Here is a 26,758-nt window from a genome sequence, read left to right as displayed (position 1 = left end):
AGGAAAATAAGTCATTCTACATACATTCATCGGAAAATAGCCTATATGTTTCTGTGGCCCAGGAATTTATTACAAAGAAACCAACACATCCCAAACAAGCCTATTAACACGCCAATTACTGTGCAAGTCTGTTTTCATACAACACGTGACAGTAAAACAGTCCCAATCCGATCTATGATTCACAGAGCATTAAAACTGTAAACTTTTATTAAGACTGACAGGCAGGTCGATTAGATGCACTTAAAAACACTTCAAAAGATCAGAATAAACAAGTCCTTATGGATTTATTTAATATTTACTTTTATTAGACCTTAATTCTATTAACACAATTGTGTGAAAGCGGTTTTCACTGCTTCTCTGAAAAAAGAGAAAGAAACCGGGCGTCGAGCACACGTTAAAAGAAACGGAACGCTGGGAGGGTGAAGGTCACAGAGGTCTGCTAAAAGAATGAGTTGGGGTCGCTTATTATGCAGCCACACAGCGACTGAAGACGTGCACCAGAGCTTCTGGAACTAAGTGAGGATGGGGAAAGATGCACAACGAAACCAAAACGTTTTCCAGGAGAAATAATACCTTAAAAACACGGTTCTGCTCTCCCTCCTCTCCACCGCCCCGACTGAAGAGCAGACAGGAAGTGAGCGTAGGAGCAGACAGGAAGGGGGGGGGGGGGGGGGCGCGTGCAGCGATGGACCCAGAGAGAGAGAGAGATGGTGTCTACAGACGGTGGTTTGAGGTTCAGAGTCCTTCATCACCCTCAGAGTTTTTTCCTGCGGGTGACTGGTTTGGTGAAGACCGTCTCCATGATGCGTTTGCGCCGCTGGTTCCCGGCCATGCCGGCGCTGGCGGCCTCTCCCTCCCCGGTCCGCCTCTGGGCGCGGGGCGGGGCGGCGGCCGGGCTGGGCAGGGGGGAGATCAGCTCCACGTTGGCTGGGGGCGCCGCCTGAGACCTGCACGGCCGGACGGAGGGATCAGTCAACACGCCAAACCACATCTGTATCACTGATTTACTCGAGCGGTGTTTAGTGGTTCATTAATGTACCTTAATTGTAAATGTACCCCTAAGTGTTACCAATAAAGTTTAGGAGAATTTCCACCACACTACAAGTTCAATGTTAGACACTTTCAATAATACAGTGAACACACCAAACCAAATCTGTACCATTTGATTCACTCGAGGGCTGGTTTTAAAATCGGTCCACCACCAGGCTTTGAAACCATCCGGTTTGACCACCCCCACATGTACTGACATCATCATGTGCACAGTACCCACAAACCTTCACTTCCTATAAAGGATGTATCTTCAACCAGAACAGTACTGGCTCTCTATCGTGGATCCATTTGGGATTGTTTGTTAAACCTTTTGCTAAATGCACCGTGTGGGTCCATTTATAAAGTAGATAAACCAACAACTTAAACCTTTGAAACCCTCAGCACTGACTCTTACTTGGCTGATGATTTGATCGCCGTTCTGGATTTGGTAACGCTTTCCATGGTTACTGCTTCATCTTTATTCTGGAGAGGGAAAAGAAAAAATATCTTTTAAACTATGGGTGTGTTCGCAGCCAGCCTGACTCTGGTTCAGCCTCCACACACACGAGTCTAGAACGAACAGAACGGGAACAGACAGACAGGCTCGGAGTAACGCTCAGTCGGCCAATCAGCGGACCCCAGCCAGAGATGATTAGGACACCGGCCATCACACCAGTACAACGGTTTGATTAATGTTGGTGTTTATTTATAGCCCCATGTCTGGCTGAGTGAGGCTGTGATTTGTCACATGGGACCAAAGGTCTGCGTTACGGGACATGAGGACCGGACCCAAGAGGGTCCGTGTTCAGCCTGTAACAGGGGCCTTGATCTATGACCGTTAGGGGCAGTGATATATGATATCTATAGTACAGGGGTTAATGTGTGATGCTGACCTGGGCAGGGTCCACGGGAGCAGCACGGCGTTGGCGTCTCTTCACAGGAAGGACCCCCTCACTCAGAACGGGAGACCCGCCTCTGTTGTCTGAACGCAGACCAGAGGGTTAGAGCAGAACATAGGAACATCAGAGCCCATCACAACATGACCAGAGGGTTAGAGCAGAACATAGGAACATCAGAGCCCATCACAACATGACCAGAGGGTTAGAGCAGAACATAGGAACATCAGAGAACATCAGAGCCCATCACAACACTAGAAGACCCTTTTTGGTTGATTGATTTGAACCCGTTTTTAAAGCCCACCTTCTGCCGTTTATATTGATTCAATTTGATTTGTTTCATCAAGTTTTATTTGACTCATTCTTCTTGCCCTCTGGGGGCTAGGATCAGGGGGGGGTCATAAATATATGGCCTGTTAGCTCCTTTGAGGCTGTACCTGTGATTAAGGGCTAGACAAATAAGATTGAAATGAACACCAGGTGCCACGGCTCATGTGGCAACAGGAAGAGTAGTCAACTGTATGTATGTATGAATGAATGAATGAATGAATGAATGGGTGGACGAGGCATCTTACTTCTGGTTCTCCTGCGTGAGGGCGAGTAGATGAATGAGTGTTTGGTGGCGTCGTTCTCCGGGTGGGGGTCCGGAGCAGCAGGGGGGGAGGGGTCGCGCTCCACAGACGCCTTGGTTCTCCTCCTGCTGGCGCTCGCCCTCTTCTTGCCCGCAGCACCTCCTGCTGAGACGGGAGGAGGAGGAGAGTCAACCATGGGTCACAGGAACACCTCTGCCTCCGTATCCCTCTCTCCAGGAGACTGGTGGTGAGGATGTGCTTAACATACAATTAATTAAGGAATGGATAGAGATGTATTTTAACATTGAAATCATTTGTACTGACTGACGGCTACACTTCAAACATTTAACATTGTTCATCACGTCGCCACAGATTGAACTTCATACACAAGAATCTGCTTTGCAGCTTTCTAATTAATTAATTAATTAATGGTCTGCTGCTGACCGTGACCTGAGGACCGACACCCACGCGCCGCCATCATTAACATCAGATATGAGTCATGACGAGCTGTGGCTCCACCCACCTTCCTTCTCCTCCTCGTCCTTCAGCCTCTTGATGAGGGCGTCGGCCACGGGCGTCTGGGAGTCCACCTCCAGGGGGGGGTCCAGGAAGGGCAGGTCCTCCTCCGACTGCTCCCACAGCCGGCTCCGCGTCAGCCTGTGGGAGCCGGGGCTGGGCGGGGCCTCACCGGCCGGGGCATCGGCCTCCAGGGATTTGGCAGCGGAGCTCCGCCCCCTCACTCTGGCCGGCTTCAGCTGAGTCAGCTTGACCTGGGGTTAGACAGTCCATCAGTCGACCAACACCACAGATCTCACAGACCTACAAAACAACTGGGAAGTTTTCTTTCGCATGCTTACCTGAGGGTGGACGCTGAGGCTGGCCCGGCTGGACGCCCGAGTCCCTCTGGACGGGCTGGAGGAGGCGGCCTTCTTCTTGACCTCCTCCTCCTCCTCCTCCTCCTCCTCCTCCTCCAGCAGGGCCGGCTGGGCTTCAGAGTACCGGATCCTGGAGATCCGGGTGAAGCCGGTGACCCCCTGCTCCTCCGCCAGTGGCTGCTCCTCCTCCTCCCCCGCGCCGCCCGTCCGTCTGCTGGCTCGCCTCGGGGTGGCGCTCTGCCTGGTCTGCCGTTTGGCCGGCGTGGGGGCCTTGGCGGGGCCCTCGTCCTCGTGGTGAACGTTGTTCACGCCGTCCTCTGGCTCCTCCTCCACCTCCTGCAGGGCGCTGCCGCGGGTCTTGCGGCCGGCCCTCGATGGACTGGCCTTCTGGGGCGTGCGTCGTTTGGCCGGGGTGGCCCTGGGGGCGACGAGGTCGTTGTTCACGGGCTCCTCTCTGTGCATCACCTCCTCCTGCTCCTCCTCCTCCTCCTCCTCGATGGGAGGTCTCTGGGTCTTCCGGGCGCTGCGTCGGGGCGTGTTCGCTGGATGCTGGGACGTCAGGCTTTGTCTTCTGACTCTGGTACCTCGGCGAAGTGAGGTCTCCCCAGCATCCTCCTCCTCCTCCTCCTCCTCCTCCTGCTGGGTGGAGACCGCCTTTCGCCCCCTGGCTGCCCTGCGTGTGGGCGTGGCGGGGGCTTTCATCACCTTCCGCGACGGGCTGGCGCGTTCCTCAGAGGGAGGCTGTGGCTCAGCCGGCTCTTCTGTGCTGAAGACCTGCCTGACGTGGCCGTCCTTGTCCCCTTGGTTCTCCGACGCCCTCTTCCGGGTTCTCCTCCTGCTCTCCTCCTGCAGCATGTGGAACTCCTCAGCTCTCTCCACCGTGTTCTCCACTGGTTTGATCTGCTCTTGCTCTTCCTCAAGCATAGCCACAGTCTCCGTGCTTTGGGATATCTGAACCTCTTCGAGACCATCTGTCTGGTCAGGCAGATCTTCCTCAGGGATTGTCTCTTTGAGATCTTTGAGCACTCCGTCGGAGGCCAACGTTTCCTCAAAAGGTGCCTGTGTGGACTCTTCCATCATTGCCTCCAGCACAGTGAACCTGCTGGCCGCTACCTTTTGATTTGGAGCTGCCAGTGAGACGGCGTCAGACTCCGGCTCCTCCTCGTTACTAAGCTCTGTATTGAACAGTTCACTCTCTTCTTCTGCACCCTCTTCAAATACATCGGTTGACGCCATGTATTGAGATGAGAAGGAAGCAGACAAGTCGGGCTGAGGACTCTGTTCCTCCGGCTCCATCAGCCCATCCATCTCTAGTGAATCCAGGATGTCTACATCGGCCACCGAGTCTTCAGCCTCCAACCCTAGGTCTGCTGCCTCCACCACTGGATCTGCTGCCTCCACCAATGGGGCTTCAGCCTCCTCCTCCACTGGATCTTCAGCCTCCACTACTGGATCTGCTGCCTCCACCACCACTGGATCTTCAGCCTCCACCACCACAGGATCTGCAGCCCCCTCCACCACTGGCTCTACAGCCTCCACCACTGGATCCTCAGTCTCCACCACTGGCTCCTCCAATGGATATTCAGCCTCCTCCTCCACTGGATCTTCAGCCTCCTCCACTGGATCTTCAGCCTCCTCCACTGGATCCTCAGCCTCCACCACTGGATCCTCAGCCTCCTCCACTGGATCCGCAGCCTCCTCCACTGGATCCTCAGCCTCCTCCACTGGATCCGCAGCCTCCTCCACTGGATCCGCAGCCTCCTCCACTGGATCTTCAGCCTCCACCACTGGATCTGCTGCCTCCACCACTGGATCTTTAACCTCTACCGATGGGGCTTCAGCCTCCACCACTGGGACTGCTGCCTCCACCACTGGATCTTCAGCCTCCTCCACCACTGGATCCTCAGCCTCCACCACCACTGGATCCTCAGCCTCCACCACTGGATCTTCAGCCTCCTCCACTGGATCCTCAGCCTCCTCCACTGGATCCTCTGCCTCTACCACTGGATCCTCAGCCTCCTCCACTGGATCCTCTGCCTCCTCCACTGGATCCTCAGCCTCCTCCACTGGATCCTCTGCCTCTACCACTGGATCCTCAGCCTCCTCCACTGGATCCTCTGCCTCTACCACTGGATCCTCAGCCTCCTCCACTGGATCCTCTGCCTCTACCACTGGATCCTCTGCCTCTACCACTGGATCTTCATCCATTAGAAGATGGAGTGGAGCTTCTGCGGGGGAATCCTGAGACTCCTTCATGTCTTGGAGAAGGTCTTCGGGTGGGGCAATGAGTTGATCTGTGATCCCTTGCACTGCGAGCTCCAGAGCGTTTTGGTGGTTCTCCAGGGGCAGCGTGTCTGCGTCAGAGTCCACGTCCTCCATCTCCAGCATGAGGGAGAAGCCGCTGTGAGCTCCAGAGGTGGGGCTGTCCGCCTCGCTCTCCTTCCCCAGCACGGTGAGGCCGATCTGGGCCCCGTCCACCAGGCTGTGCTCGTGTCCCTCCACCAGCTCCAGGGGCACCAGCAGCGTGGTGGAGGGTTTGAGCTCTGTGAAGGTCCCAGCGTCCACCTCATCGCCTCCATCGAGACCCCCGAGCCTCACCATCACCACCTCTCCATCGCCCACCATCTATCACAAGAGAGGACAAGAAGTACACACTCATCATTAGCTTACCGTAGACAGGGGGACTGCTGGTGCATTCTAAATAAACAGGAATGTGTTACATGGAATTGGAAGTTTAGGCCACATAGAAGCAAAATTACACTAGGAATAAAGATGAGGTAGGTGCTACATGTCTTATTTTTTACATTTACTATTATCTAGGGCATTTAGTAGACGCATTTACCCGAAGTGACTTACAATTAGTACATTTGTCAGAAGAAGGACATACATGTACAAAGTACTACAAACTACATTGTACTAAAAGTACTATTCAAGGACACTAGTTACCTTTAGCTCAGCCTCAGTAGGGATCAGTGAGAGCTCCTCTGGAGGCCCGCCCAGGAAGAGGGGGAGTCCTGTCTCCTCAAAGAGAGGACCAGGGGGTCCGGGCTGGAGGGAGAGCAAGGTCCTATTGCCCTGAACCTCCTCAATGATCTCCACCTCGCTGCCCGAGTCCTCCTCTTCCTCCTCCTTTTCTTCCTCAGATTCATCCGACCCCTCCTCCTCCTCATCGTCCTCCTCCTCTTCCTCCTCCTCCTCCGAGGGAGCGCTGGAGAGTTCCTCTGTGTCGTTGAGGCTCACCACAGCTGCAGATTGGAACCGGATGTTAGCAGAACACCAAAGAACAGGATGCCCACCACAGCAGGAGACGTTTAGTGAATCAGCTTATCTGTGTAGAGGGTGAAGCGTGTGAGCGAGTGAGTGAGTGTGAGAGAGTGAGAGAGTGAGTGAGTGAGTGAGTGAGTGAGTGAGTGAGTGAGTGAGTGAGTGAGTGAGTGAGTGAGTGAGTGAGTGAGTGAGTGAGTGAGTGAGTGAGTGAGTGAGTGAGTGAGTGAGAGAGAGAGAGAGAGAGAGAGTGTGCGTGCGTGCGTGCGTGCGTGCGTGCGTGTCCTCACAATGGGAGTCGCTGCCAGACAGCTCTGAGGATGTGATGGAGGTGACAGACTTCTGGCTGGTGAGGGTGGGGCCGTCAGCAGCAGGCTTGTTCTCTTCTGGGGCGTCACTAGGATCAGGGAGAGGAGTCAAACGCAGAACATTAAAACAAGCACCTCGACAGTCCGTCCTAGGGGCTGTGGGACGGGGCCTACCTGGTGAAGGAGGGGCTGTGGAACGGGGCCTACCTGGTGAAGGAGGGGCTGTGGGACGGGGCCTACCTGGTGAAGGAGGTCCAGTGGTCCGACGTGTCATGGATACCAGAGCGGGTCAGCAGGGGAGACGACAGGTCGTCACTGAACAGGTGGCGGTCCACGAACTCTGTGAGATCTACAGCAGAGGACATCATTACCATCACCGTAACATGATCTACAGCAGGACATCATTACCATCACCATAACCTGATCTAGAGCAGACCACATCATTACCATCACCATAACCTGATCTACAGCAGGACATCATTACCATCACCGTAACCTGATCTACAGCAGGACATCATTACCATCACCATAACCTGATCTACAGCAGGACATCATTACCATCACCATAACCTGATCTACAGCAGGACATCATTACCATCACCATAACCTGATTTAGAGCAGACCACATCATTACCATCACCATAACCTGATTTACAGCAGAGGACATCATTACCATCACCATAACCTGATCTACAGCAGGACATCATTACCATCACCATAACCTGATCTACAGCAGGACATCATTACCATTACCATCACCATAACCTGATCTACAGCAGGACATCATTACCATCACCATAACCTGATTTACAGCAGAGGACATCATTACCATCACCATAACCTGATCTACAGCAGGACATCATTACCATCACCATCACCTGATCTACAGCAGGACATCATTACCATCACCATCACCTGATCTACAGCAGGACATCATTACCATCACCGTAACCTGATCTACAGCAGGACATCATTACCATCACCATAACCTGATCTACAGCAGGACATCATTACCATCACCCTAACCCTAACCTGATCTACAGCAGGACATCATTACCATCACCATAACCTGATCTACAGCAGACCACATCATTACCATCACCCTAACCTGATCTACAGCAGGACATCATTACCATCACCATAACCTGATCTACAGCAGACCACATCATTACCATCACCATAACCTGATCTACAGCAGGACATCATTACCATCACCATAACCTGATCTAGAGCACAGCACAGCATTACTATCACGATAAAATGCATGATCTACAGCAGAGGACATCATTAGCATCACCATAATCTAGAGCAAAGTCCCCAAATGATTACTATAGTAATCACTGTAGGATCTACAGCAGAGCACACCTAATCTTTACGCTCACTTATCTGTTCTATAGAAATGATTTAGAACGAATACGGTGGTCTCTTGTAGATGCTCAAAACTAATGTACAACAAATAGAGACGCAGCACATTTGGATCTCTCAATCAATAGTTTATAATTTTGTGGTAAAATTCAGTTTCCTAATTGTGACTGAAGCCTCACCTGTTGTGGGTTCCCGCTCCTCTGTGAGTTCCTGCTGGGGTTCTCTGGCTGGTGTTACCTCCAGGTGTTCGGTGAACTCTGAATACTCATAGGTCTTCTCCGTCCTGTCCACATCTTCTACACAGGCATCACGGACCACGGCGTCACCCGGTCCCTGGTCCCCGCCCGGACGCGGTGCCTCCTCCTCTTCGCTGTGACCTGGTTCCTGTGCTTCCATGTAGATCTCGCCGTCAAGCTGATCCGCCAACCCGCCGCCGCCCTCCTCCTCCTCCAGGCGGGTTTCTAGAACCTCCTCCTCCTCGTCCCCGTCCCTGTCAGCTTGTTGTGGACAAACCGTTTTGTCATCTTCTTCAGACATTATCTCTCCCTGGGCATCGTCTTCTTCACCCTTTTGTTGTTGTTCCTCCTCCTCTTCCTCCTCATGCTCCACCACCACCTCCTCCTCCTCCTCCTCCTCCTCTTCTTCTTCCACCACCACCTTCTCCTCCTCCTCATCAGCGGAGGCGATGGACGTCTCGGTCACTACATCTTGTGGTGCTTTAATGTTCCCCGAGACTTCTGCTGCTGCTGCTTCCTCCTCCTCCTCCACCCTCTGCTCCTTCGGATCTTCACCAAGGGGCGCGTCGTGGAACTCCAGGGTGGAGTCTGACGACAGGACGGAGGTCAGGCTGGTCTCCAGACCCAGACCCAGGCTCAGTCGCCCCGGCAACGCCCCCGGCGGCAGTGACAGTGACAGCGCGGGCCGGGTCTCTGGGAGCTCCTGGATCGAGGACGCGTCGCTGTCCGACCCCCGCAGCAGCGGCGAGGGGACCCCGCCCGCCGGGGGCATGAACGTGACCCGCGGGGGCGGGGCCGGCGTCTCCTCCGCCTCGCCCGCAGCGGCGCCCCCTTCAGCCCGGGAGGCCCAGGGCTTCAGGGGGCCGCCGGGCAGTGGGGGGCCGCGCGTCAACAGGCTGATCTCACTGTCAGCCGCCGTCTACAAAGGAAAATAATAAAAAGGATGTGAACGATGGGGACATGCGGTGAAGGAATGCAAAACAGCTGAAGCTTTAGTTTGTCACGGAGGATCGATAAGGCGCCGGTCGTGCATCACGCTGACAATTTAAGTACTCAGGCTTTAGTGCATTCTGTGTAGACAAAATACATTTGTATTTAATTTGCATTTTAATTTCCCTTCCTATAGGATAAGCCAATAAATGCACAAAATAAAAGGGTCCGTATGTCTAAAACGTCCACCAGCAGTAGTGCTACGGTGTGAGCCAACCCCATACCTCCTCAGACTACCACGCACCGACCGAACGAGGGAAGAAGAGGCCAAAGTACCAGTGAATAAGCAAAGCATTTATTGGTCAGCGGAGTAAGCAGTGATCCTCAGAGACGGAAGCTCTGGCCGCTGGGCTGAGGGTCGGCTCGGCTGAACCGCAGCCTCCTCTGGAACCGGCGCCCCAGGCTAGTCCCGGGCCTTACCCCATTGCTCCAGGGGGCCGGGCCCTTCCTCATCTCGGGCGAGGCCGTCTCCTCGATGAAGGTGATGCGGCTCTCCTTGCCGCCGCGGAGTGGGGGGGTGATGGAGCGGCCGGGCGAGGCCGAGGGCGTGGCCACAGGCGTGGGCCGCAGGCTGCTGCGCAGGATGGAGTGGGGCGTGAAGGCCGAGAACACGCTGCCCGACGCCACCAGAGCCCGCGCACGCTGATACCGCAAAAAAGTGTTGAAAATGTTTAAGTACCGGAGCAGAGGCTTTAAAACAGGACCTGAGAATCAACCTTCTACTGACTGACCATTTTATCTTAAAAACTCAACAGCACTACAAAGCTACGCTGAGTCACCTAGACCAGTGGTTCTCAAAATTATTTAATAAATATTTCAGGAAAATATAAGTATAAATTCATAAAATGAATTTTATATTCAGTAGGCTATTAAATTTCATTATCCTTAAAACCCAGTCTCCCCCATACCAGGATGGTTCGACCCAACCTGTCATATGCCACCTGGCATCACCTGTCAATCACTTGGATCAACGATGGCGTCGTGGTTGAAGTGTAGCAGCAATTCTTTTGAAAACACAGAGGGACAAGTGGCAAAGGAGGCCAAAACAAAAACGCTTTGCGCTGGTTAGGGGGTACTTGGCTGAAAAAATATTTCACAGGGGGTACATCACTGAAAAAAGGTTGAGAACCACCGACCTAGACTCTGCGTAGCCTCTGAAATAAAACGTGTAGTCACAGGTCATAGAAGACAAACATTAAAACACTCACCTTAACGACCTGCGGCGTGTGCAGCAGGCTGAGCTCAGGGGCCCGGACGATGCTTCTCGGGGGGGCCCCCTGAGAGCCAGGGGCCCTGAGGGGGCTGAGGAGGGACCGGGGGGTCTGGCTGGAGGGATGGACCACCAGGTCCACCAGCCTGCTCCACACAGGAGGACAGAGGGTGAAGAGCAATGGTAAGCAAACCAGAGTATACACACACACAACTTCACACAACTTTCAGATCAGTGATTCAAACGTCCATTTTTCTACACGTTGATAACTTCAGCTTAATGGATACAGATCCTCAGGGATCCAGACGCCTCCGCTGTGTGCGCCTCAGTGTACCTGGACTTTCTCCTGGCGGTCATGGCGATGGGCGTTCCCAGGAATGGATCACTCAGGGTGTGGGAGTAGGGCCTGGAGCTGGGGCTCAGGGCCTCTGAGGCCCTGGGACTGGAGGGCAGGAAGAGATGGAGGAAAGGCTTAAGGTTAGTCGTGTGTCCCAAGAGATTCATTAACTTTCAGTAGCTCTATCTGTGAACGAGTGAGAGGGGGGGGGGGGGTGATGGTGGTGCTGGTGTTGAACTCACCTCCTCAGCGGGGAGGAGGTGGGCGTGGCTCCTTTGCCTAGCCACACCTCCTCGATCTTGGTGAGCACGTTGCTGATGAAGCCGGCCCGTGACATCACCTTGTCGTTGGCCGAGCGCTTGGCCATGCTGGACAGCGGCTGGGGGCGGTTCACTGGAACCAAACAACGGGTTTATATTAGGGGTGGGAATCACAGGGTACCTCACGATACGATACGATACATGGCCCATGACACAGATAATATCACAACACAGAGATTCTGCAATAATCAATATATTGTTAGACAATCCTATAACGATACATCACGATATATGTCTAACAATGAATACAAAATGACTGAAAGGTTCAAGTGCTGGATTTCGGTCTTTCACCTTATTTTATTAATTAAAATATTGATATTTGGCGCCAGTGTATCGATTCTCGTATCGCGCGAAGAAGGGTGAGGATATCACAGCCCCGAGATTTTGTCGCACCCCTAGTTTTCATACTCTGATTTGCATTTGAGTGAGACAACAATATATTGTTTAGCAGAATGAGTGGCGGTGGTTTGGTTATCTTCTGGGTGTGGAAGCAGGTCTCCAGGGGCGTGTAACGACCGGTATGGGGCCAGGTACCTTCTCTGTGGCTGGTAGCAGGGTGGTGGTAGGGCTTGGCTCTCTCCATGGCCAGCCTCCTCTGAACCCTGGGCAGAACCTTCCAGTATTGGTCCAGAAGAGCGTTCCTACTGTTAGACCGCTCCTTCACCTTTGGGTCCCTCTCGTTCTGGAGACAGAAGACGCCGTTATATGTAAGTAAGTAACAAAATAGTATTACAATATTAGCATTATTAAATGTTTGGTATAGAACTGTTAATTAGCCTGTGCGTTCCTGAAGCTGTATTTTTTCTTAATTAAGATAAGCCTTTGCTTGAAACATTCTCCAAAGCATATCTTTTATTTATTTTATTGTCCATATTATCCATGTGGATATTTTATTTTATAATCTTGTTTATGTGTATGCTGTGTGTGACGTGTTCAAGCGACTGTGACTTTGAATTTCCTCCTGGGGATCAATAAAGTATTCATCTATCTATTTAACTATCTATATATAATGTAATAAAGCTGGGAGTGCAGAGAGACGGACCCGGCTACAGTCCCCAGAGAACAGTGTCTCTGGTTGGAATGTGCCTAATGTGTGGTGTGGATGTGTGGTCACTCACCACCAGGTTGAGCTTGAGGCCCTGGTTGAGCTGCAGAGCGGGGATGTAGTTGGCCTGCTGCAGGTAGTGGACCATCAGCAGCTCTCTGTTCTGGAGACCGCCCGTACCCTGCAGGAACTTCTCAAGACACTCCTGTAGAAACACACCTTATGGTTATCATAGAGTGTGTAAAGGGTCCAGTGTGGTCCCGCTGCTCTGTGCACAAACATCCAGGAATACACAATCACATTTGTTTGAAAATGCAACCCATATCTCAACCTCATTCCCCTACAATAAACAACTCATTCACGCCAACCCCCATCCATCCATCCATCGACCCATCCACCCACCTGCTCGGTGAGGCTGAGGGGCAGCCTCAGCAGCTCCTTGATGAGGCCCAGCTCCTGGCAGCTCTCGTACAGGAAGCCCAGCAGCGTGTCCATGCTGAGACGCGTGGAGTGCTGCCTCAGCAGGGACAGAGCCTCCACAAGGCACCTGGGGGGGGGGGGGGGGGGGGGAGCCAGACGTCTCAGTACTGAGGAGCTGGGGAGCAGAGACTCTGTGTGGCAGGATGGCTCAGCCTGCTGGAGCCCTGACCATGTGGGCCAGAGCCCGTGGAGATGTTGACCAATGGACGACATATTCAACATGTCATTCCTGCTCTTATTCAACCCACTTCCCAGCCTCTCTTCAGTGTCCTGTCCCTAAAAGGCATTTCATGACTCATCCCCCCCATGAAAGTCCCACACTTCTGGGAATAATTGAATCTTGGGGAAACTGTTTCCTAATAATTCATTGTAACATAACAGAAATATCTGTAAGACTACAATAGGGGAGGACGGTGCAGAATGCAATGAAAGGACGAGCGAGGTTGACTCAGGACGAGCGAGAGCCGAACGGTCCGTCCTAAACCTAATTGTCTGCAGGCTACATGCAGGCATCCCCTGTCTTGACAGTAAGGCTCCCAGTGAGCGGGCCACAGTCGCTCCGTACCGGTTGTGCAGCAGCACGGAGAGGCAGAGCTTGGCCTGAGCGGTGGAGGCCAGCGGGGGCTTGGTGACGTGGAGGTAGCGGAGGGCCACGGCGTGCTGGCCCTGGCACATCAGGGCCTGCAGCACGCGCTCGTGCTGCCAGGGGAAGTGGCACTGGGAGGTAGTCGGGTGCAGGAGCAGCTCCACCGAACTCTGATCAGGGGAGACGGCAGAGAGGGGGATCAGAACGTCAACGAGGTGGACATGCAGAGGAGAGACTTGTTGTTGCAGAGCAGGACACATTTTAATTCCAACAGGTTATATAGGCGTGATCTTAAGTGGAATTTAAAGCTTGGGCCGTTGCAGTGTGAGCACAGAATTAGAAATTAAAAAAAACATTAAACATTAAAAAGGATTACTTCTATTGCATTATCATGGTTATGTTACTGGCTTAATATCAGAACGTAATGCTGGGAGGTTAGCGCCAGCTTGCGTGTGGGTGGGTGGGTGAGTGTACGTATGATATATACGTGTCTATGTGACAGCCTACCTGGTGGTCGTGGTGGTCGAGCAGCCACAGGCCCTGGACCAGTTTGACCAGGCCGATGGGGAGGGCGAAGGCGGTGGGGAAGGACTCTACTGAGGCCCCCCCTTTATTGGGGAAGGAGTACATGACATCCAGCAACAGGTAGATCACCTGAAGACCTTGTGTCAAGGCAAATACACACTCACACATAGCCCTAATTAAAATCACACTCCAAACTTTCTTTAAGATTATCCAAGCTAATAATTAGAAATATTAGATTGATTATATATAAAGACTGCTTAGAAGGATAACAGTGTGGCTAACCATAACCAGAGTTCTTTCTTATCTTTGTTGTATACAGGGAATGGGTTAACCTAGTGATTGTTAGTGGTTGGCACTTGGTTCTATGAACAGCCTTACTGTAGCGACAGAGGTATAGTGTTGTTTCTCTTTCTTCTGACAAATGTACTTATTGTAAGTCACTCTGGATAAAAGCATCTGCTAAACGCCCTAAATGTAAATGGAAAAATATAAATGTAGTGGGGAAACCAAAAGGATACAATGGCGTGTTTGGCAGCTTCGTCCATATCCTCCAGGAGATATATGTCCAGCAGGGCCTGTTGGTCAGAGGGTAACACATCATCATCATCATCAACATGTGTCCCTTTGTAAGAGGTGATGCATGGCTTCAGATTGAGAGACGGCCGCTTACATGCAGCGTAGGAGGCGGGTACTGCCCGGTTCCGCCTTCGTCCCTCTTCCACAGGTTGACCAGACGCTCACCGCATTGGCTCACCAAGCCGTCAATCATCAAGCAGTCTGCGCACCACTTGCCCCTGAACAAGCATATTAATACCTCGTTACACCGTGTACATCCTGTTACACCTTGTGACAGAGTGAACGAAATCCTTGACAAAATCCTTGATCCTTAATTTACATTTCAGCATGACTGTGGTGACTAGTCAGACAGGACATTTATTTGCATCCACAATGGGCCTGATTGATAATGGCACTACATCTACAACATGTCTATTGTATCCAGAAGAAAGCATTCCTGTGAGTGGTCAGCTGCTTCATAGTGTAGCAGTGAAGAACACTGAGAAATGATTAGACACCGAGCTGAATTCTTCTACAGACTATGTTCACATAGATCTGAGACCTGCTCTCTCCACTAAAGAAGAGTGAAGCAGTGCTGAGCTGTGGGAGGACTCACTTGGCCAGCCGGGCGAGGTCCTCCCTGCGGATGGTGTAGTAGCTGCTGATCACTGCGTGGGTGTAGAAGGGCCTGGAGATCTGGAGAGCGTCCTCGTCTAAACACAGAGCGGTTCGGGGGCTGGAGTTTAGCTCTAGAGATCCCACCATCGCCGTAACAAAACTAAACAGGCCATGGAATCGTGTATTGAGAAACCGGGTTTCAAGACGTTGTACGTACCGGATCCCTCGGGGAGGAGCCCGGTGCGGCAGAACCACAGGACCACCTGGGCGTACTGGGAGATCAGGCTGGACACCAGGTTCTTGTTCATCAGTCCCACCAGCCCTGAACACAACGACAACATCCCAGAAGAACGTCAACACAATGGGGGAGGGAGAGGGGGGGGGGGGGGTCTGTGTGAGTCTGCGTGTGTTCAGATGGTCAGACAAAACAGAACCCTACAACCTAATCAGATGAACTCATGAACAAAGGAACGATCAGAGGCAATGGGGAAAGGCCATGAATAACATCCATGTCCATTCTTGTGTGTATTTGTGTTGGTGTGCAGTACATATACACAGCCTCAGGGCACCTCTCTGGGTGAGCTCCTGGGCCTCGCTCAGCAGGCAGTGGAAGATGGCGCTGAGGTTCCCCAGGAGCCTCTGGCTGTGCTGCAGAAGCTGCAGCGTCTGGGGGTCCGTGAAGTTGGAGGAGCTGTCGAACAGGGGCGCACCTGGGAGACACACACACACACACATTGTATTTCTTATCTTAAGAAATACATATATTATATATATTATATATTTTATGTTGTAGGTAAGATGGAGCAAAACAAAAATACAACCATATAGATGACAATTTGCATATTTATGTAAGGGAATTCTCAATTTCAGTTGTGCACAATATCAGGTAAAATAAGCTCAATCATAAGACTCTGGACGTACAGATGCCATCGAGCTCCTCCTTGGTGCTGACCACTTTGTTCCAGGCCCACTCCAGGATGAACCTCAGGTTCAGCGCCGACCCCGGTTGCTCTACAGAACAGGACAGACGAGGGGCCAGGTTCAACATCCAGAGCAACACGTACCGGGGGTTCATGTGTTTGAGAGACACCGGAACACTGAATGAACTAAACCACATCAGTGATTAAGTGCTGTGATCTCTGGGAGACACCAGCCGATAGGGTTGGTGTTGTGCGATGGCTCTTCCTACCCTCGGCCGTCCACTGCTTGATGCAGCCAGTGATGAGGCCCAGAGAGCTGGTCTCCACCGCCGTGCACAGGATGGCGTCCAGCTGTTCCTCCTGAGCGGGGATCAGAGTTCAGGCTGGTGAGTGACACTGGAGAGACGCGCTCACATACAGGACAGTCTGGCTCAACGTACTCTTCTTATCACAACACGAGATGACAGAGCGACCTGTACCTGTGAGGGGGCGGCGTGGTGGCTGTCCGCCTGGCGGGACGACAGCAGCCCAGACATCAGGCAGCGCGTGTAGCTGCTGCAGATGAAGTCGCTGGAGCAGGGAGTGGCCTTCTTCAGGAAGCTCAGGGTCTGACGGGGGTGAGTAATAACAAAGCATCACATGACCGGGCTAGCGGATGTTTGCCAGATGAAATATTAGAATTTGCCCAAAATAAATTATTTTTAAAACAGAGACAGTGCACACTGGCTTTTTAAGCTCAACTTACCTCTTTCTGGTGCCCTGAGCAGGTTAAGTGAACAATTCCACAGCTCAGCAAACAGGTAGCATCTGCAACATCAGGAAATCAACTGTTAATTATTGCTACGTCTTAAATATGCAGTAGAAACACTTCACAATAGGATCAGTAGTGTAGAGTTAGCTGAACGATTAAGAACAGCATCTAAAACAGCGTTATTGATGTGTTATTTGATGCATTTCAAGTGATTACATTCCAGAGAAACAGCTTTAAAGACTGATTTCTTTAAACCTTTAAAGTCTCCTTCCTCCTCAACCTACCAAAGTTGTATGTAGTGGGGTTGAAGAACTGCTCTGGGGGGGGCCAGGTGCAGGGAAGGCCTCTGCTCAGGCTGCGGTCGTGCACCACGACGTCCAGCAGGGGGCGAGGGGAGACCATCTCCACCACCGGGTCCAGAGACCAGACCGCGAAGTAGGGACAGCTATGAAGAGACTCCCCAGCTCTGCACACAACGAACAATACAGACAGTCAATGCTGGTTCACAGAGAACAATTTTCTACAGTGTTTTTTTGGGGGAAATAAACAATAATTATAAAAATAATTAATATTGTCCATATTTATTTCAAATGAATAGGGCTATTAATATCAAATAAATAGGGCTATCTATTTCAGATAAATAGCTATTTATTTCAGATAAATAGGGACAAAATCATTTAAAAAGGTGGGGTCAGATTTAAAGAGTAATTAATGAAAGATATTATAACACATGACAAATGGGTTTCTCATGTACTACACTAAAACGGTTGTCATGACAGCGTCAGTCGTCACGGAGGTCTTGCCGTACCTCAGGGAGTCGGGCATCTGGGCGTGGTACCAGCGGTTGATGTCAAAGACCCCGATGCAGGTGGTGGGCTTCCCCTGGCCGTAGGCCTTCACCTGCCAGCTGAAGACGGAGACGCTGGTGTCTGGAGAGGCCGCTGATGGGGGAGAACACAGGAACAGAAAACACTGATGAGACGGATGGAAAAGAAAAAAGATAGATGGCCACATGTATACACAGAGAGAGAGAAGGAAGCATGTCAGTGCACTGGACTCTCTCTCGTAGGTATACCTGTACTGTGGAACAGGTGAATGGGCTGTCGCTTTCTCTCTCTTCTACCTGTAACATATAAACCCTCTACTCTCCAGGCTAATGAAGCCTGGTAAGAAACCTTTCTAGGCCATGGTATTCTTTCCTGTGTTTAATAAGGAGTGAGGTAATGCCAATGACGACTGTTAAATTAAATGGTTGTACTCCGTTGTTCTCTGCCATGCTAGGCTAGGCTTTGCAATGAAATGCTATGGTTTTATTTTGTGATTTGAAATATGAATAATAAAGCCTGTTGAAAGGGTTGTACTGTGGTTCTCTTGCTAGACTACATTATGTTTTAGTTTTGTGATGAGCAATGCTGCAATAGCCAAAGCAACCCTCCCCTCCCCTACATGTGTAGGCTGACCCCCGTACCTTCGTTCATGCTGTCGTCCCGGTCGGGGTGGGGTCTGAACTTCTCGATGGTCTGACAGCTCAGCAGACGGGTGTTGGTGGCCTGGGCCCTCAGGGGGAAGGCCGTGCCGCTGACATCCTGGCTGTAACGCTCCTCGCAGTACTCCAGACCCTGGTCCCACAGCACAATAATACATTACAAGACACAAACTCACTTCACTTGCTTCAGCAACAAAATAAACCTCTTGTATCGATTTAAGTGATTAGATTCCAGAGAAAAACAGCTTTGAAGAATGATAATCTGTAAGTCTGTTTCCAACAGGGCCGTTAACTGAACCTTAATAAAGGTCCGGTCTGGTAACTCGACATAACAATATTAATTAAAAAACCGTGAACTGCCACTGACCTCATAGAGAATCTTTCCAGACGCCATACATTTCCTCTCACTGAAGGCCAGCTGCAGCAAATGAAGGCTCACCACGTCCCCCTCACTACATGGAAAAAGACACAGGATACAGCAGGATAAGACATGAAATTGCTTACTATGCTTACTTGACAATCAGACTTTCATTTAGAGTATAGACAAAATGACACATACATTCCAAGAGAGATCTGTCATTGAGTCTTATGAATGCCGGACGTAAGGTTGTTGTAAATGGAAGCCACTAAATTATTAACCAAACCAATATGTTTGGTAAGGAGTAGGTGGTAAATTTCCCTCCAGGATGGGCATCACATCAGCACTAGGCCTGGCAGCCAGCCCTTCACTGTTAACTGATGCAGTGGGTCATATAGCGTCAGGCCTTCTGGTTGTGAGACTCACAGCTCCTGAGCCGACTGGACGGCCCAGAGGTAGCAGCAGTTCCTGGGGTCGTTTTCTGGTTCCTGGAAGGTGAACGCATAGACGGGCACCTTTCCTGCTTCCAGCTGGGAATGGTACCTACGGATAAACCCAGAACGTATTCAGCCATTCGGTCAGAACAGAGGAAATCTCATGAACCAACAACCTTTCATTTCTGAAGTAAATGATAAATCCTCATTATGATAAATATGTAGAAATAACAATAACATAACATAACTTGGATCATTTTTCAAACATTTTCTACCTGACTTGGGTATAAAATATCATAAGTAAACATACTCTTTCTTCAGCGTCTTCATGTTCCACAGCTGCAGGTATCCGTCAGAGAAGCCCACAGCGATCTGGTTGGTCCTGGAGATGTACTGCAGGGCCGTGGCCTTGGTGCCGCTGGGCCCACTGAGCTGCAGACAGAGGTGTCGGCCCTGCCTGCTGCTGGCCTCCCTCAGCCTGGGGATCTCCGCCGGGGACTTGGTCACCACCTCCAGGTCTGGGCCGAGACGAGATCAAAAGACGGCTCAGGCTAAAGTCGTGAACTGATCCATTGAGGGTTGTTACAGGGAGGGCGAAGGGGGGAGTTGATCATACGGGTCAGGAGAGGTTCTGAGGGTCGTTACAGGCAGGGCAAAGGGGGGAGTTGATCATACGGGTCAGGAGAGGTTCTGCTTCACCAGTCTCTCAGGTGAGATCCAGCTTGGACTAGAGACAAAATATTCCCACTAGAACCAGTGGCAAGATTTTTCAAAGCAAATAAAACAATATGAACTATGCCAACAACTGACAAAGAGATGTATATATTTCACAGTAATAGAGAAGATCCAAACTAAGTTGTCTGTTGACCACAGAAAAACAGATTTAAAACATCTAACAAGAGCAGCGCTCACCTGAGGCCTCCAGTTCGCTCTGACTGCAGGACAGGTCGTCCAGACAGAGGTCCACCAGCAGCACGTGACCCAGGTCCGTGACCACGGCGGCGATCCCGAAGAACCAGCGCAGGCTCTGGTGGAGGTGCTGGGTGGTGGTGCTGGCCCCCCCGTAGCTCACCAGCGGCTCGATGGAGGTGATCTGTGGACACAACCAGGACACGCGTCAAACTAAACACAGTCAAACATGTATTAGGCGCCACAAGACGTTTCTTGTTTTTGTACTTAGCTCATCCGTTTTAAATGCACATTCCCCAGACATCACCACCTTAGATATATTCATGTAATTAGATTTCATTCTATAACAGATGGCAAAACATCTTACCCGGCCCGGTATGACCACAGCCTTGACAACGCGGGAGAGTCCGAGGTCGTAGAGACACAGCATGCTACCTTCCACCTCCTCCAGACCCACCAGCAGCCCTGACCTGGTGCCACCACACAGAGGTCAGAACCAGACATCAATAACATGGACAAGTCAGGAATCACCAATTCATGAGGTCATGAGTATACTTGCAACATTGCAGAAGCAGCCATCAAAAGGGACAATGAGATCACATAACGTGAATCTGTACTACAACTGTACTACAACTGTGTCTCTACTACAACAAAGTATTACAACCTTACTCAGCCCGAGTAAGGAGAGAGTGATAAATGGAGAGTTCTAAGCGCCCCACCTTTTGAGCCAGCTGAAGTCGCGGGCAGCGAGGATGTTGGGTGGATGGTCCCCTTCCCCACTGAAGCAGTAGGCAGAGAGACGCTCCCCTGTGGCCGCATGGACCACCTCCAGCTGAGGGCCACAGGACAGCCAGGCCACCCCACCACGCCCTGCACACACGGGGAGGGAGAGGGAGGTCACACAGGGGTCAAAGACTATAGCAGGCATGACTGCTGCTACCATTATATGTTATACAGGAAGATTGTTTCTGGCTTCTTTTATTTTTATTGTATTGTATCCTGTGTCTTCGACTGCTGCTGTGCTGCCACACAGGAATCTCCCCTCTGGGAGATTAATAAAGATTTATCTTATCTTAACTAACTTTGAATACAATGTGCATTTATTTAAAAATCAAAGGACTGACTTAAATCAGATCTGTACATGAAGAGGCCCAGCTTAACGCAGGCAGTAAAGAGATGACCAACGACGTAGTGATTGTTGATGTGATCAGAATACAGAACGACGTAGTGATTGTTGATGTGATCAGAATACAGAACGACGTAGTGATTGTTGATGAGATCTTACCGACGGTGAACTTCCCCTGTAGCACAGAGTCCAGGATGATCTCATCCTCCCCCAGAGCCTCGATGGTCACTCCTGGGAACGGCACCAGGCTGCTGGTGACCTGGGCGGTCAGGTCCCGCATCTTTCACTGCACACACAGACAAGGACATGTCACTCATAGATAATAATACAACTAAGAGAAAGCCCAGGACAGGAAGACATTATTTAAATGAAACTACCAGCTATAAAATAATAATAATAAAAACCCAGTTTGCAGCTGATTTTAGAAAATGTTGTGCGAAAGCCTTTATAACACTGTCTAATAGTCTAATATCATGACAGCTGCAAAGGAGTCAAAAGCTGGATCAACACTGCAACTATCAAACAGGATTTGGCAGCTTCATCAGAACGTAATAATAGAGTAGTGTCAAGGCTGTGTAGAGCAGCTGTGTTGTAAACAGGCCTGTAATCATCTGCTAAAACCTAATAACAGTGTACTTTTGCAGTGTTTCGTCTATGCATCCATCTCCTCAATAATGACACAATTTTACTCATCCACTTGATAGAAAAACCTAGATTTTTGCCAAATGCTGCAATCAAAGTTCTAGGCGCTAACTCTTCCACAGAAATGGAAGGGAGAACTGACCACTACCGCCCTCTGCGTCCACAGTGGAGAACAACAGGAAGGATTTAAAGTAAAATCCCGCGCAGCGCAAAACGTGACACCCGGTGAACCACATGGCAGGAGAAAGGGCTTGTTGACATTTCCATTTTAGAAAATCAAAAACAACGCACCATACATGATCCCATTAGGACAAAACTCGCATGCAAACGAGGAACAACTTTATCCTCTCCTATGCAGAGACAAAAACCATATAATGATCTCCCATCGTTATGAACTACATGGACCAAAGTGGGATGCGTTATCGGATACATGGCAGGGTTAATAAGAAAACCCATCGACACTACACAATTTTAGAAAGATGCAGGTTAAGATATTTACCGCCCATCAGATCAACTCGGCATTTGAGTGTTTTATAACATCAGCTGCATCTTTACAAATCCCACCGATCAGCCTCAGGTCACTTTCACCCCAGCATCCCTGAGAGCCTCCAACTAAACACGCAGACTACAACACAAGCCTCTGATCTACAGAGGCTTGTGTATGGTCAAGCTGTCACATCAGACAGCGTGAATGTAAAACGCAAACGTGAACACATCTGTGACAGATTCCCGGTTCATCCAGACACCCCACAGAACGAACCAGCACGACGTCTGAGTGGCAGCTCTCCCTGTCACGCTACAAGGTCATGCTGAGGACCACGACACCCCCACCCGGACCCCCTACGGGTGTCCTCCACCTCAGGCCCATGTGGTCCTGACCCCCGGGGGGTGGTCTGTCTGAGAACAGCTCAGGACGCAACGGGGAGTCACGTTGTCATGCTAGCGCTAGCGGCTAGCTGCTACCTCACTGTGTGCGGGACCGGATCGGGTCTCTAGAAGAACACAGAGTTTGTACAAGCAGACCAGGCCGTTCATATGAACCCTCACAGAGGCGGGGGTCCCCATGCCGGGGATGTATCGGGCTGTTATACCGGCCCAGAGGCGGCTCGGCCCGGGCTGCGTGATGGAGGGAGCCGCTAGCCGCTAGCCGCTAGCCTCACCTGTCTGTTGACGCCGGAGTCGGACTGAATTAGGAGCTTCTTTGCGGTGCGGAGAGTCCGCCGGGTACAGGTCATAGTCCGCGAACACCCGGAGCTTCACCTGAAATGTCTCCGCGTCCTGGGCGAACAACGCGGTCACTGATAGCGAAGAGTAGCTCCTGATGTCAGAGCTTCAGCTTCAGAGCAAGCGCCATTTCCAGTAGGGAAAAAAAAAATCTCGCGAGAGGAGAGACGCACTTTCCAAAGTCCCGCGCTCAGGTCGGCGCGTCGCCGCGAGACAACGCGAGAGGAGAGACGCACTTTCCGAAGTCCCGCTCACGTCACAGCAAGACAACGCGAGAAGAGAGACACACTTTCCCAAAGTCCCTCCTCCGCCTCCTGATTGGCCGAGGCGGAGGCAGAGGGCGTGGCGTCCGCCTCACCACTCAGACAGCGGCCACACGAACCAGCAGGGGGCGCTGCACAACAGTTCACAACCTGACAATAAACCATGAGATGTTTGTTTTATTTTATAATATAAAGGCTACAGCTTAGACGGTTTTATATCCAATCAATTATAATAAAATGGTTTATTATTATTATTATTATGATTATTTTCCCCATGGCCCCCACATTAGTATCCGGAGTTTAGACACACACTCTGTGTGTCGGAGTTTAGACACACACCGAAAAGCCTCTGCAGGTGTCTTTCTCTCTACTGGAGAGAATAACACAGTGGTCGTAAAATAAATTAGAAGAATTTGTAAGTGTACACGTTTATTACACGTTATACAATTATATCCCTACTAGATGGGAATTATTTAACTAATCAGTTGGGTGTCCATTTTTGGACACCCAACTGATTTTTTCAAGGAAACGACTAGTTAATAGAAGTAAAGATGAGTATTCTGGGCGAGGCTGCAGGGGGCGTGGCCTGGAAAGGTGTCGGCTTCAGGGGCGGAGCTTCAAACAAAAGTCTAACTCAGGTTGAGTTTCGCTGAAACTTCTATTTATTCTTCTAATCTTCTATTTCATTAAATAAAGTAAAGGCATCGGTCTTCTGCGGAGCACTCACCTGCACGTTACCTCACTTTTTAAGAATCACAGGTATAATGAAAACTAACTAATTAGGTCCTATACATGTTCTGCTCGTAAACAGGTGGTTAACTCACATTCCTTTCCCTGTTTTTAGTTTCGCCAGAAAGGAGAATGGCAGAGAGGAGCAGACACCCGGAGGACGATGGTTACAACGACCGTAGGAAGAGGGACGCACCACACCACACACCGAAATCTGAGTTCGACAGAGACCGACCCAGGAGAGAGTTCCAGGGGTCCGAGGGGCCCCGTGCTGACAGACGCGACCGAGACGAGGCACCCTCGAGAGGGTGAGACCCTCCAGTGAACGCTCACACAGATCAGTTCCATGTGTCTGTGTTGATCTTGTGTCATGTACATGTATGTGATGTCTCTCGTTGTTTCTTGCAGGTCTCAGGAGACTTCAGTCTTTCCCCTTAAAGAAGAGTACGATGAACACAGACAGGCGCTCTACAACCTCAGATACATCTTATCCAGCAGAGGCGAGTGATCCTGCAATGAATGATGCTGAATTGTATTATGAAGTTAAGAAAAGCATTAATGTTCAACTCTAAAATAGATGTGTATAACTATTTAATATGAATTAGTGTGTGCACAGAATTATCCTAAGAGATAGAATATACCTTATACATCAGTCTGAATATAACATTTTGGATAAATCAAAACAAGGTAAATCGGTATTCTTTGTATGAACAATATAAATCTAGATATTTGTTTTTAGCAGTTTAACTATTGACATATATTCAGACAGACATCAAACCTGGTTTCATTCCTTGTCTGTAAAATCCTTGATTTTCTATTTAACTCACAGTAAGCCGAGAAATTCCTCCTAAAATGTTCCTCCTAGGATTTACCCTAGCTATCTTGTTGTGTACGGGGTATGGGTTAACCTAGTGATTGTTGGTGCTTGGCACTTGGTTCTATGAACATCCTTACTGTAACGACAGAGAGATATTTTTGTTTCTCTTTCTTCTGACAAATGGACTTATTGTGATGTGAATGTGAATGCCCTGATGTCAATGTTAGTATAACCTCCTCCACCACCTGCTGCTCTCCTGGTCCAGGTCTGTGCCAGGTCATGGAGGTGTTCGTGAACCTGCTCCTGGTCATCTGTGCGGGGGTCCCCTACAGCAACAAGGGCGGGTACGTGGACCTGGCCAGCCTGGGGTCCCTGTACCACTACTACTACGGCGGGGCCACCGCCTTCACTGGGGGGGACATCGCCCGCGTCAAGGAGCTGGACCAGCAGTTCCACCGGCTGAAGACGCCCCCCTACGCCTTCACCATGGCCTGGGGGGGGGCCCTGATGGTGTACGCCTGCGGCCTGCTGGCTCTGGGGGTCTTCCGCATGTTCTACCGCTGCCCCCCCCTGCTGCTGGGGGAGGCCCTGCTGAACGGGCTGATCGGGCTGGGCTACATCCCCGCGCTCGCCTTCTACTTCATCAAGCTGAAGGAGACGTACGACAGCCCCGTGTGCAAGGAGAGGGAGGGGATGTACGCCAGCAAGGGCCACGAGGGCTTCAAGTGCCAGTACAACGGGGCCGATATCGCGGGGGGGCTCTTCGGGGTCCTGGGGGTGGTGATCTTCCCTTTCGGGGCGGTGTTGGCCATCAAGGCGTTCAGGGCGGTACGGCAGAAGAGACGCGCGAGGGAGCTGAGGGACGGCCCTCGACCGGAGGAGAGAGGGCGGTATGTCTGAGGAGAGAGGACACTAGGTCTGAGGAGAGAGGATGCAAGGTCTGAGGAGAGAGAGGACACTAGGTCTGAGGAGAGAGGACGCTAGGTCTGAGGAGAGAGAGGTCACTAGGTCTGAGGAGAGAGAGGTCACTAGGTCTGAGGAGAGAGGACACTAGGTCTGAGGAGAGAGGACACTAGGTCTGAGGAGAGAGGTCACTAGGTCTGAGGAGAGAGGACACTAGGTCTGAGGAGAGAGGAGAGAGGTCACTAGGTCTGAGGAGAGAGGAGAGAGGGCACTAGGTCTGAGGAGAGAGGTCACTAGGTCTGAGGAGAGAGGAGAGAGGTCACTAGGTCTGAGGAGAGAGGAGAGAGGTCACTAGGTCTGAGGAGAGAGGTCACTAGGTCTGAGGAGAGAGAAGAGAGGTCACTAGGTCTGAGGAGAGAGGTCACTAGGTCTGAGGGAACGATGGAGAGGAGTTACACAGGTTACAGGTAACATAGAACAAAGCACACACAGATCAACTTGTCTTCTACATTATACATCTTTTTTAAATTGTATTTCCTTATTATTTCATGTTTTATAATTACATTTGTTTATATTATTGCCGGTATTGATGTGGCACCGGTGTCGTTTCTGAGCCTTTTCTTATGTTACTATTCATTATGTTTACTGTGACGTCCCTGGTGAATCTCAGTTCTTTGAGAGTTTTATGAATGAGTGACTTTCTCTAGATTGATCTATTCTGGAGAGTAAATCCTTTCTCACTCACAGAATTGATAACGCTGAAGGGAACAATGCAGGGACTTTTCTAAAAGTTATTTTGTTAATAAAAATTGCAACCTTCTCCTTTTGGAATGTCAAATCCAATATTCTGAAACACATGTTGGGAATGATTATAGTAATACAAAAAAAGAAGGCATTTCGTTTACACTGAATGAATATATTTCACGCAGCATATACTTGTATTACTTGGCTTAAACATAAAGGTATTGGATGGCTGTATTACATA

The 26,758-nt window shown here is 50.6% G+C and overlaps 2 protein-coding genes and 1 long non-coding RNA gene across 5 annotated transcripts; 2 read left to right on the top strand and 1 right to left on the bottom strand.

Moving 5' to 3' along the window:
* On the bottom strand, window positions 1-23,184 carry ahctf1 (AT hook containing transcription factor 1). 3 transcript variants are annotated; one of them, XM_084476322.1, is made up of 39 exons: window positions 23,098-23,184; window positions 21,355-21,481; window positions 20,789-20,939; window positions 20,437-20,539; window positions 20,073-20,253; window positions 19,471-19,678; window positions 19,153-19,269; window positions 18,736-18,820; window positions 18,351-18,501; window positions 17,691-17,823; window positions 17,167-17,348; window positions 16,877-16,938; window positions 16,611-16,739; window positions 16,401-16,491; window positions 16,133-16,222; window positions 15,781-15,921; window positions 15,429-15,533; window positions 15,210-15,306; window positions 14,709-14,832; window positions 14,557-14,613; window positions 14,021-14,167; window positions 13,493-13,683; window positions 12,850-12,994; window positions 12,521-12,652; window positions 11,937-12,084; window positions 11,325-11,475; window positions 11,080-11,187; window positions 10,744-10,891; window positions 9,956-10,177; window positions 8,489-9,464; window positions 7,185-7,293; window positions 6,927-7,033; window positions 6,319-6,617; window positions 3,355-5,997; window positions 3,021-3,267; window positions 2,501-2,662; window positions 1,923-2,011; window positions 1,445-1,512; window positions 1-947 (listed from the first exon to the last, which is right to left on the bottom strand). In XM_084476322.1, the coding sequence occupies exons 2-39, from the start codon at window positions 21,473-21,475 to the stop codon at window positions 755-757; spliced, it is 8,613 nt and encodes a 2,870-aa protein (XP_084332448.1). In that variant the 5' UTR covers window positions 21,476-21,481; window positions 23,098-23,184; the 3' UTR covers window positions 1-754. The 3 variants fall into 3 exon arrangements, with proteins under 3 accessions (XP_084332448.1, XP_084332447.1, XP_084332449.1); XM_084476321.1 differs by having other exon boundaries at window positions 22,998-23,178; XM_084476323.1 differs by having other exon boundaries at window positions 2,501-2,659; window positions 22,998-23,178.
* Window positions 23,185-23,946: 762 nt separating this feature from the next.
* LOC311356385 lies at window positions 23,947-24,524 on the top strand. The gene is made up of 3 exons (XR_014637630.1): window positions 23,947-24,083; window positions 24,169-24,361; window positions 24,462-24,524. It is a non-coding gene; the product is annotated as an uncharacterized lncRNA (long non-coding RNA).
* A 623-nt stretch (window positions 24,525-25,147) lies between these two features.
* Window positions 25,148-26,541, top strand: marveld3 (MARVEL domain containing 3). The gene has a single exon (XM_084476153.1). It carries the CDS (start codon window positions 25,150-25,152, stop codon window positions 25,768-25,770), a length of 621 nt encoding a protein of 206 aa, XP_084332279.1. The 5' UTR covers window positions 25,148-25,149; the 3' UTR covers window positions 25,771-26,541.
* The last annotated feature ends 217 nt before the right edge of the window (window positions 26,542-26,758 follow it).

The sequence above is a fragment of the Micromesistius poutassou genome, assembly GCF_964030765.1.
Source record: "Micromesistius poutassou genome assembly, chromosome: 12".
Taxonomy (NCBI): domain Eukaryota; kingdom Metazoa; phylum Chordata; class Actinopteri; order Gadiformes; family Gadidae; genus Micromesistius; species Micromesistius poutassou.
The sequence above is the reverse complement of the archived record's forward strand: the minus strand, read 5'-3'. Positions and strand labels throughout refer to the sequence as shown.

What these genes read in the sequence shown, in the direction of transcription:
- marveld3 (XM_084476153.1), top strand. Translation starts at nt 25,150, where the DNA reads ATGGAGGTGTTCGTGAACCTGCTCCTGGTCATCTGTGCGGGGGTCCCC.
- ahctf1 (XM_084476322.1), bottom strand. Translation starts at nt 21,475, where the DNA reads ATGCGGGACCTGACCGCCCAGGTCACCAGCAGCCTGGTGCCGTTCCCA. An exon ending in ACCACGCCGCCCCCTCACAG is followed by an intron (nt 16,492 to 16,610) that starts GTACAGGTCGCT and finishes ATCCCCGCTCAG; the next exon opens with GAGGAACAGCTGGACGCCAT. An exon ending in GGACGAGGAGGAGAAGGAAG is followed by an intron (nt 2,663 to 3,020) that starts GTGGGTGGAGCC and finishes CTCCCGTCTCAG; the next exon opens with CAGGAGGTGCTGCGGGCAAG.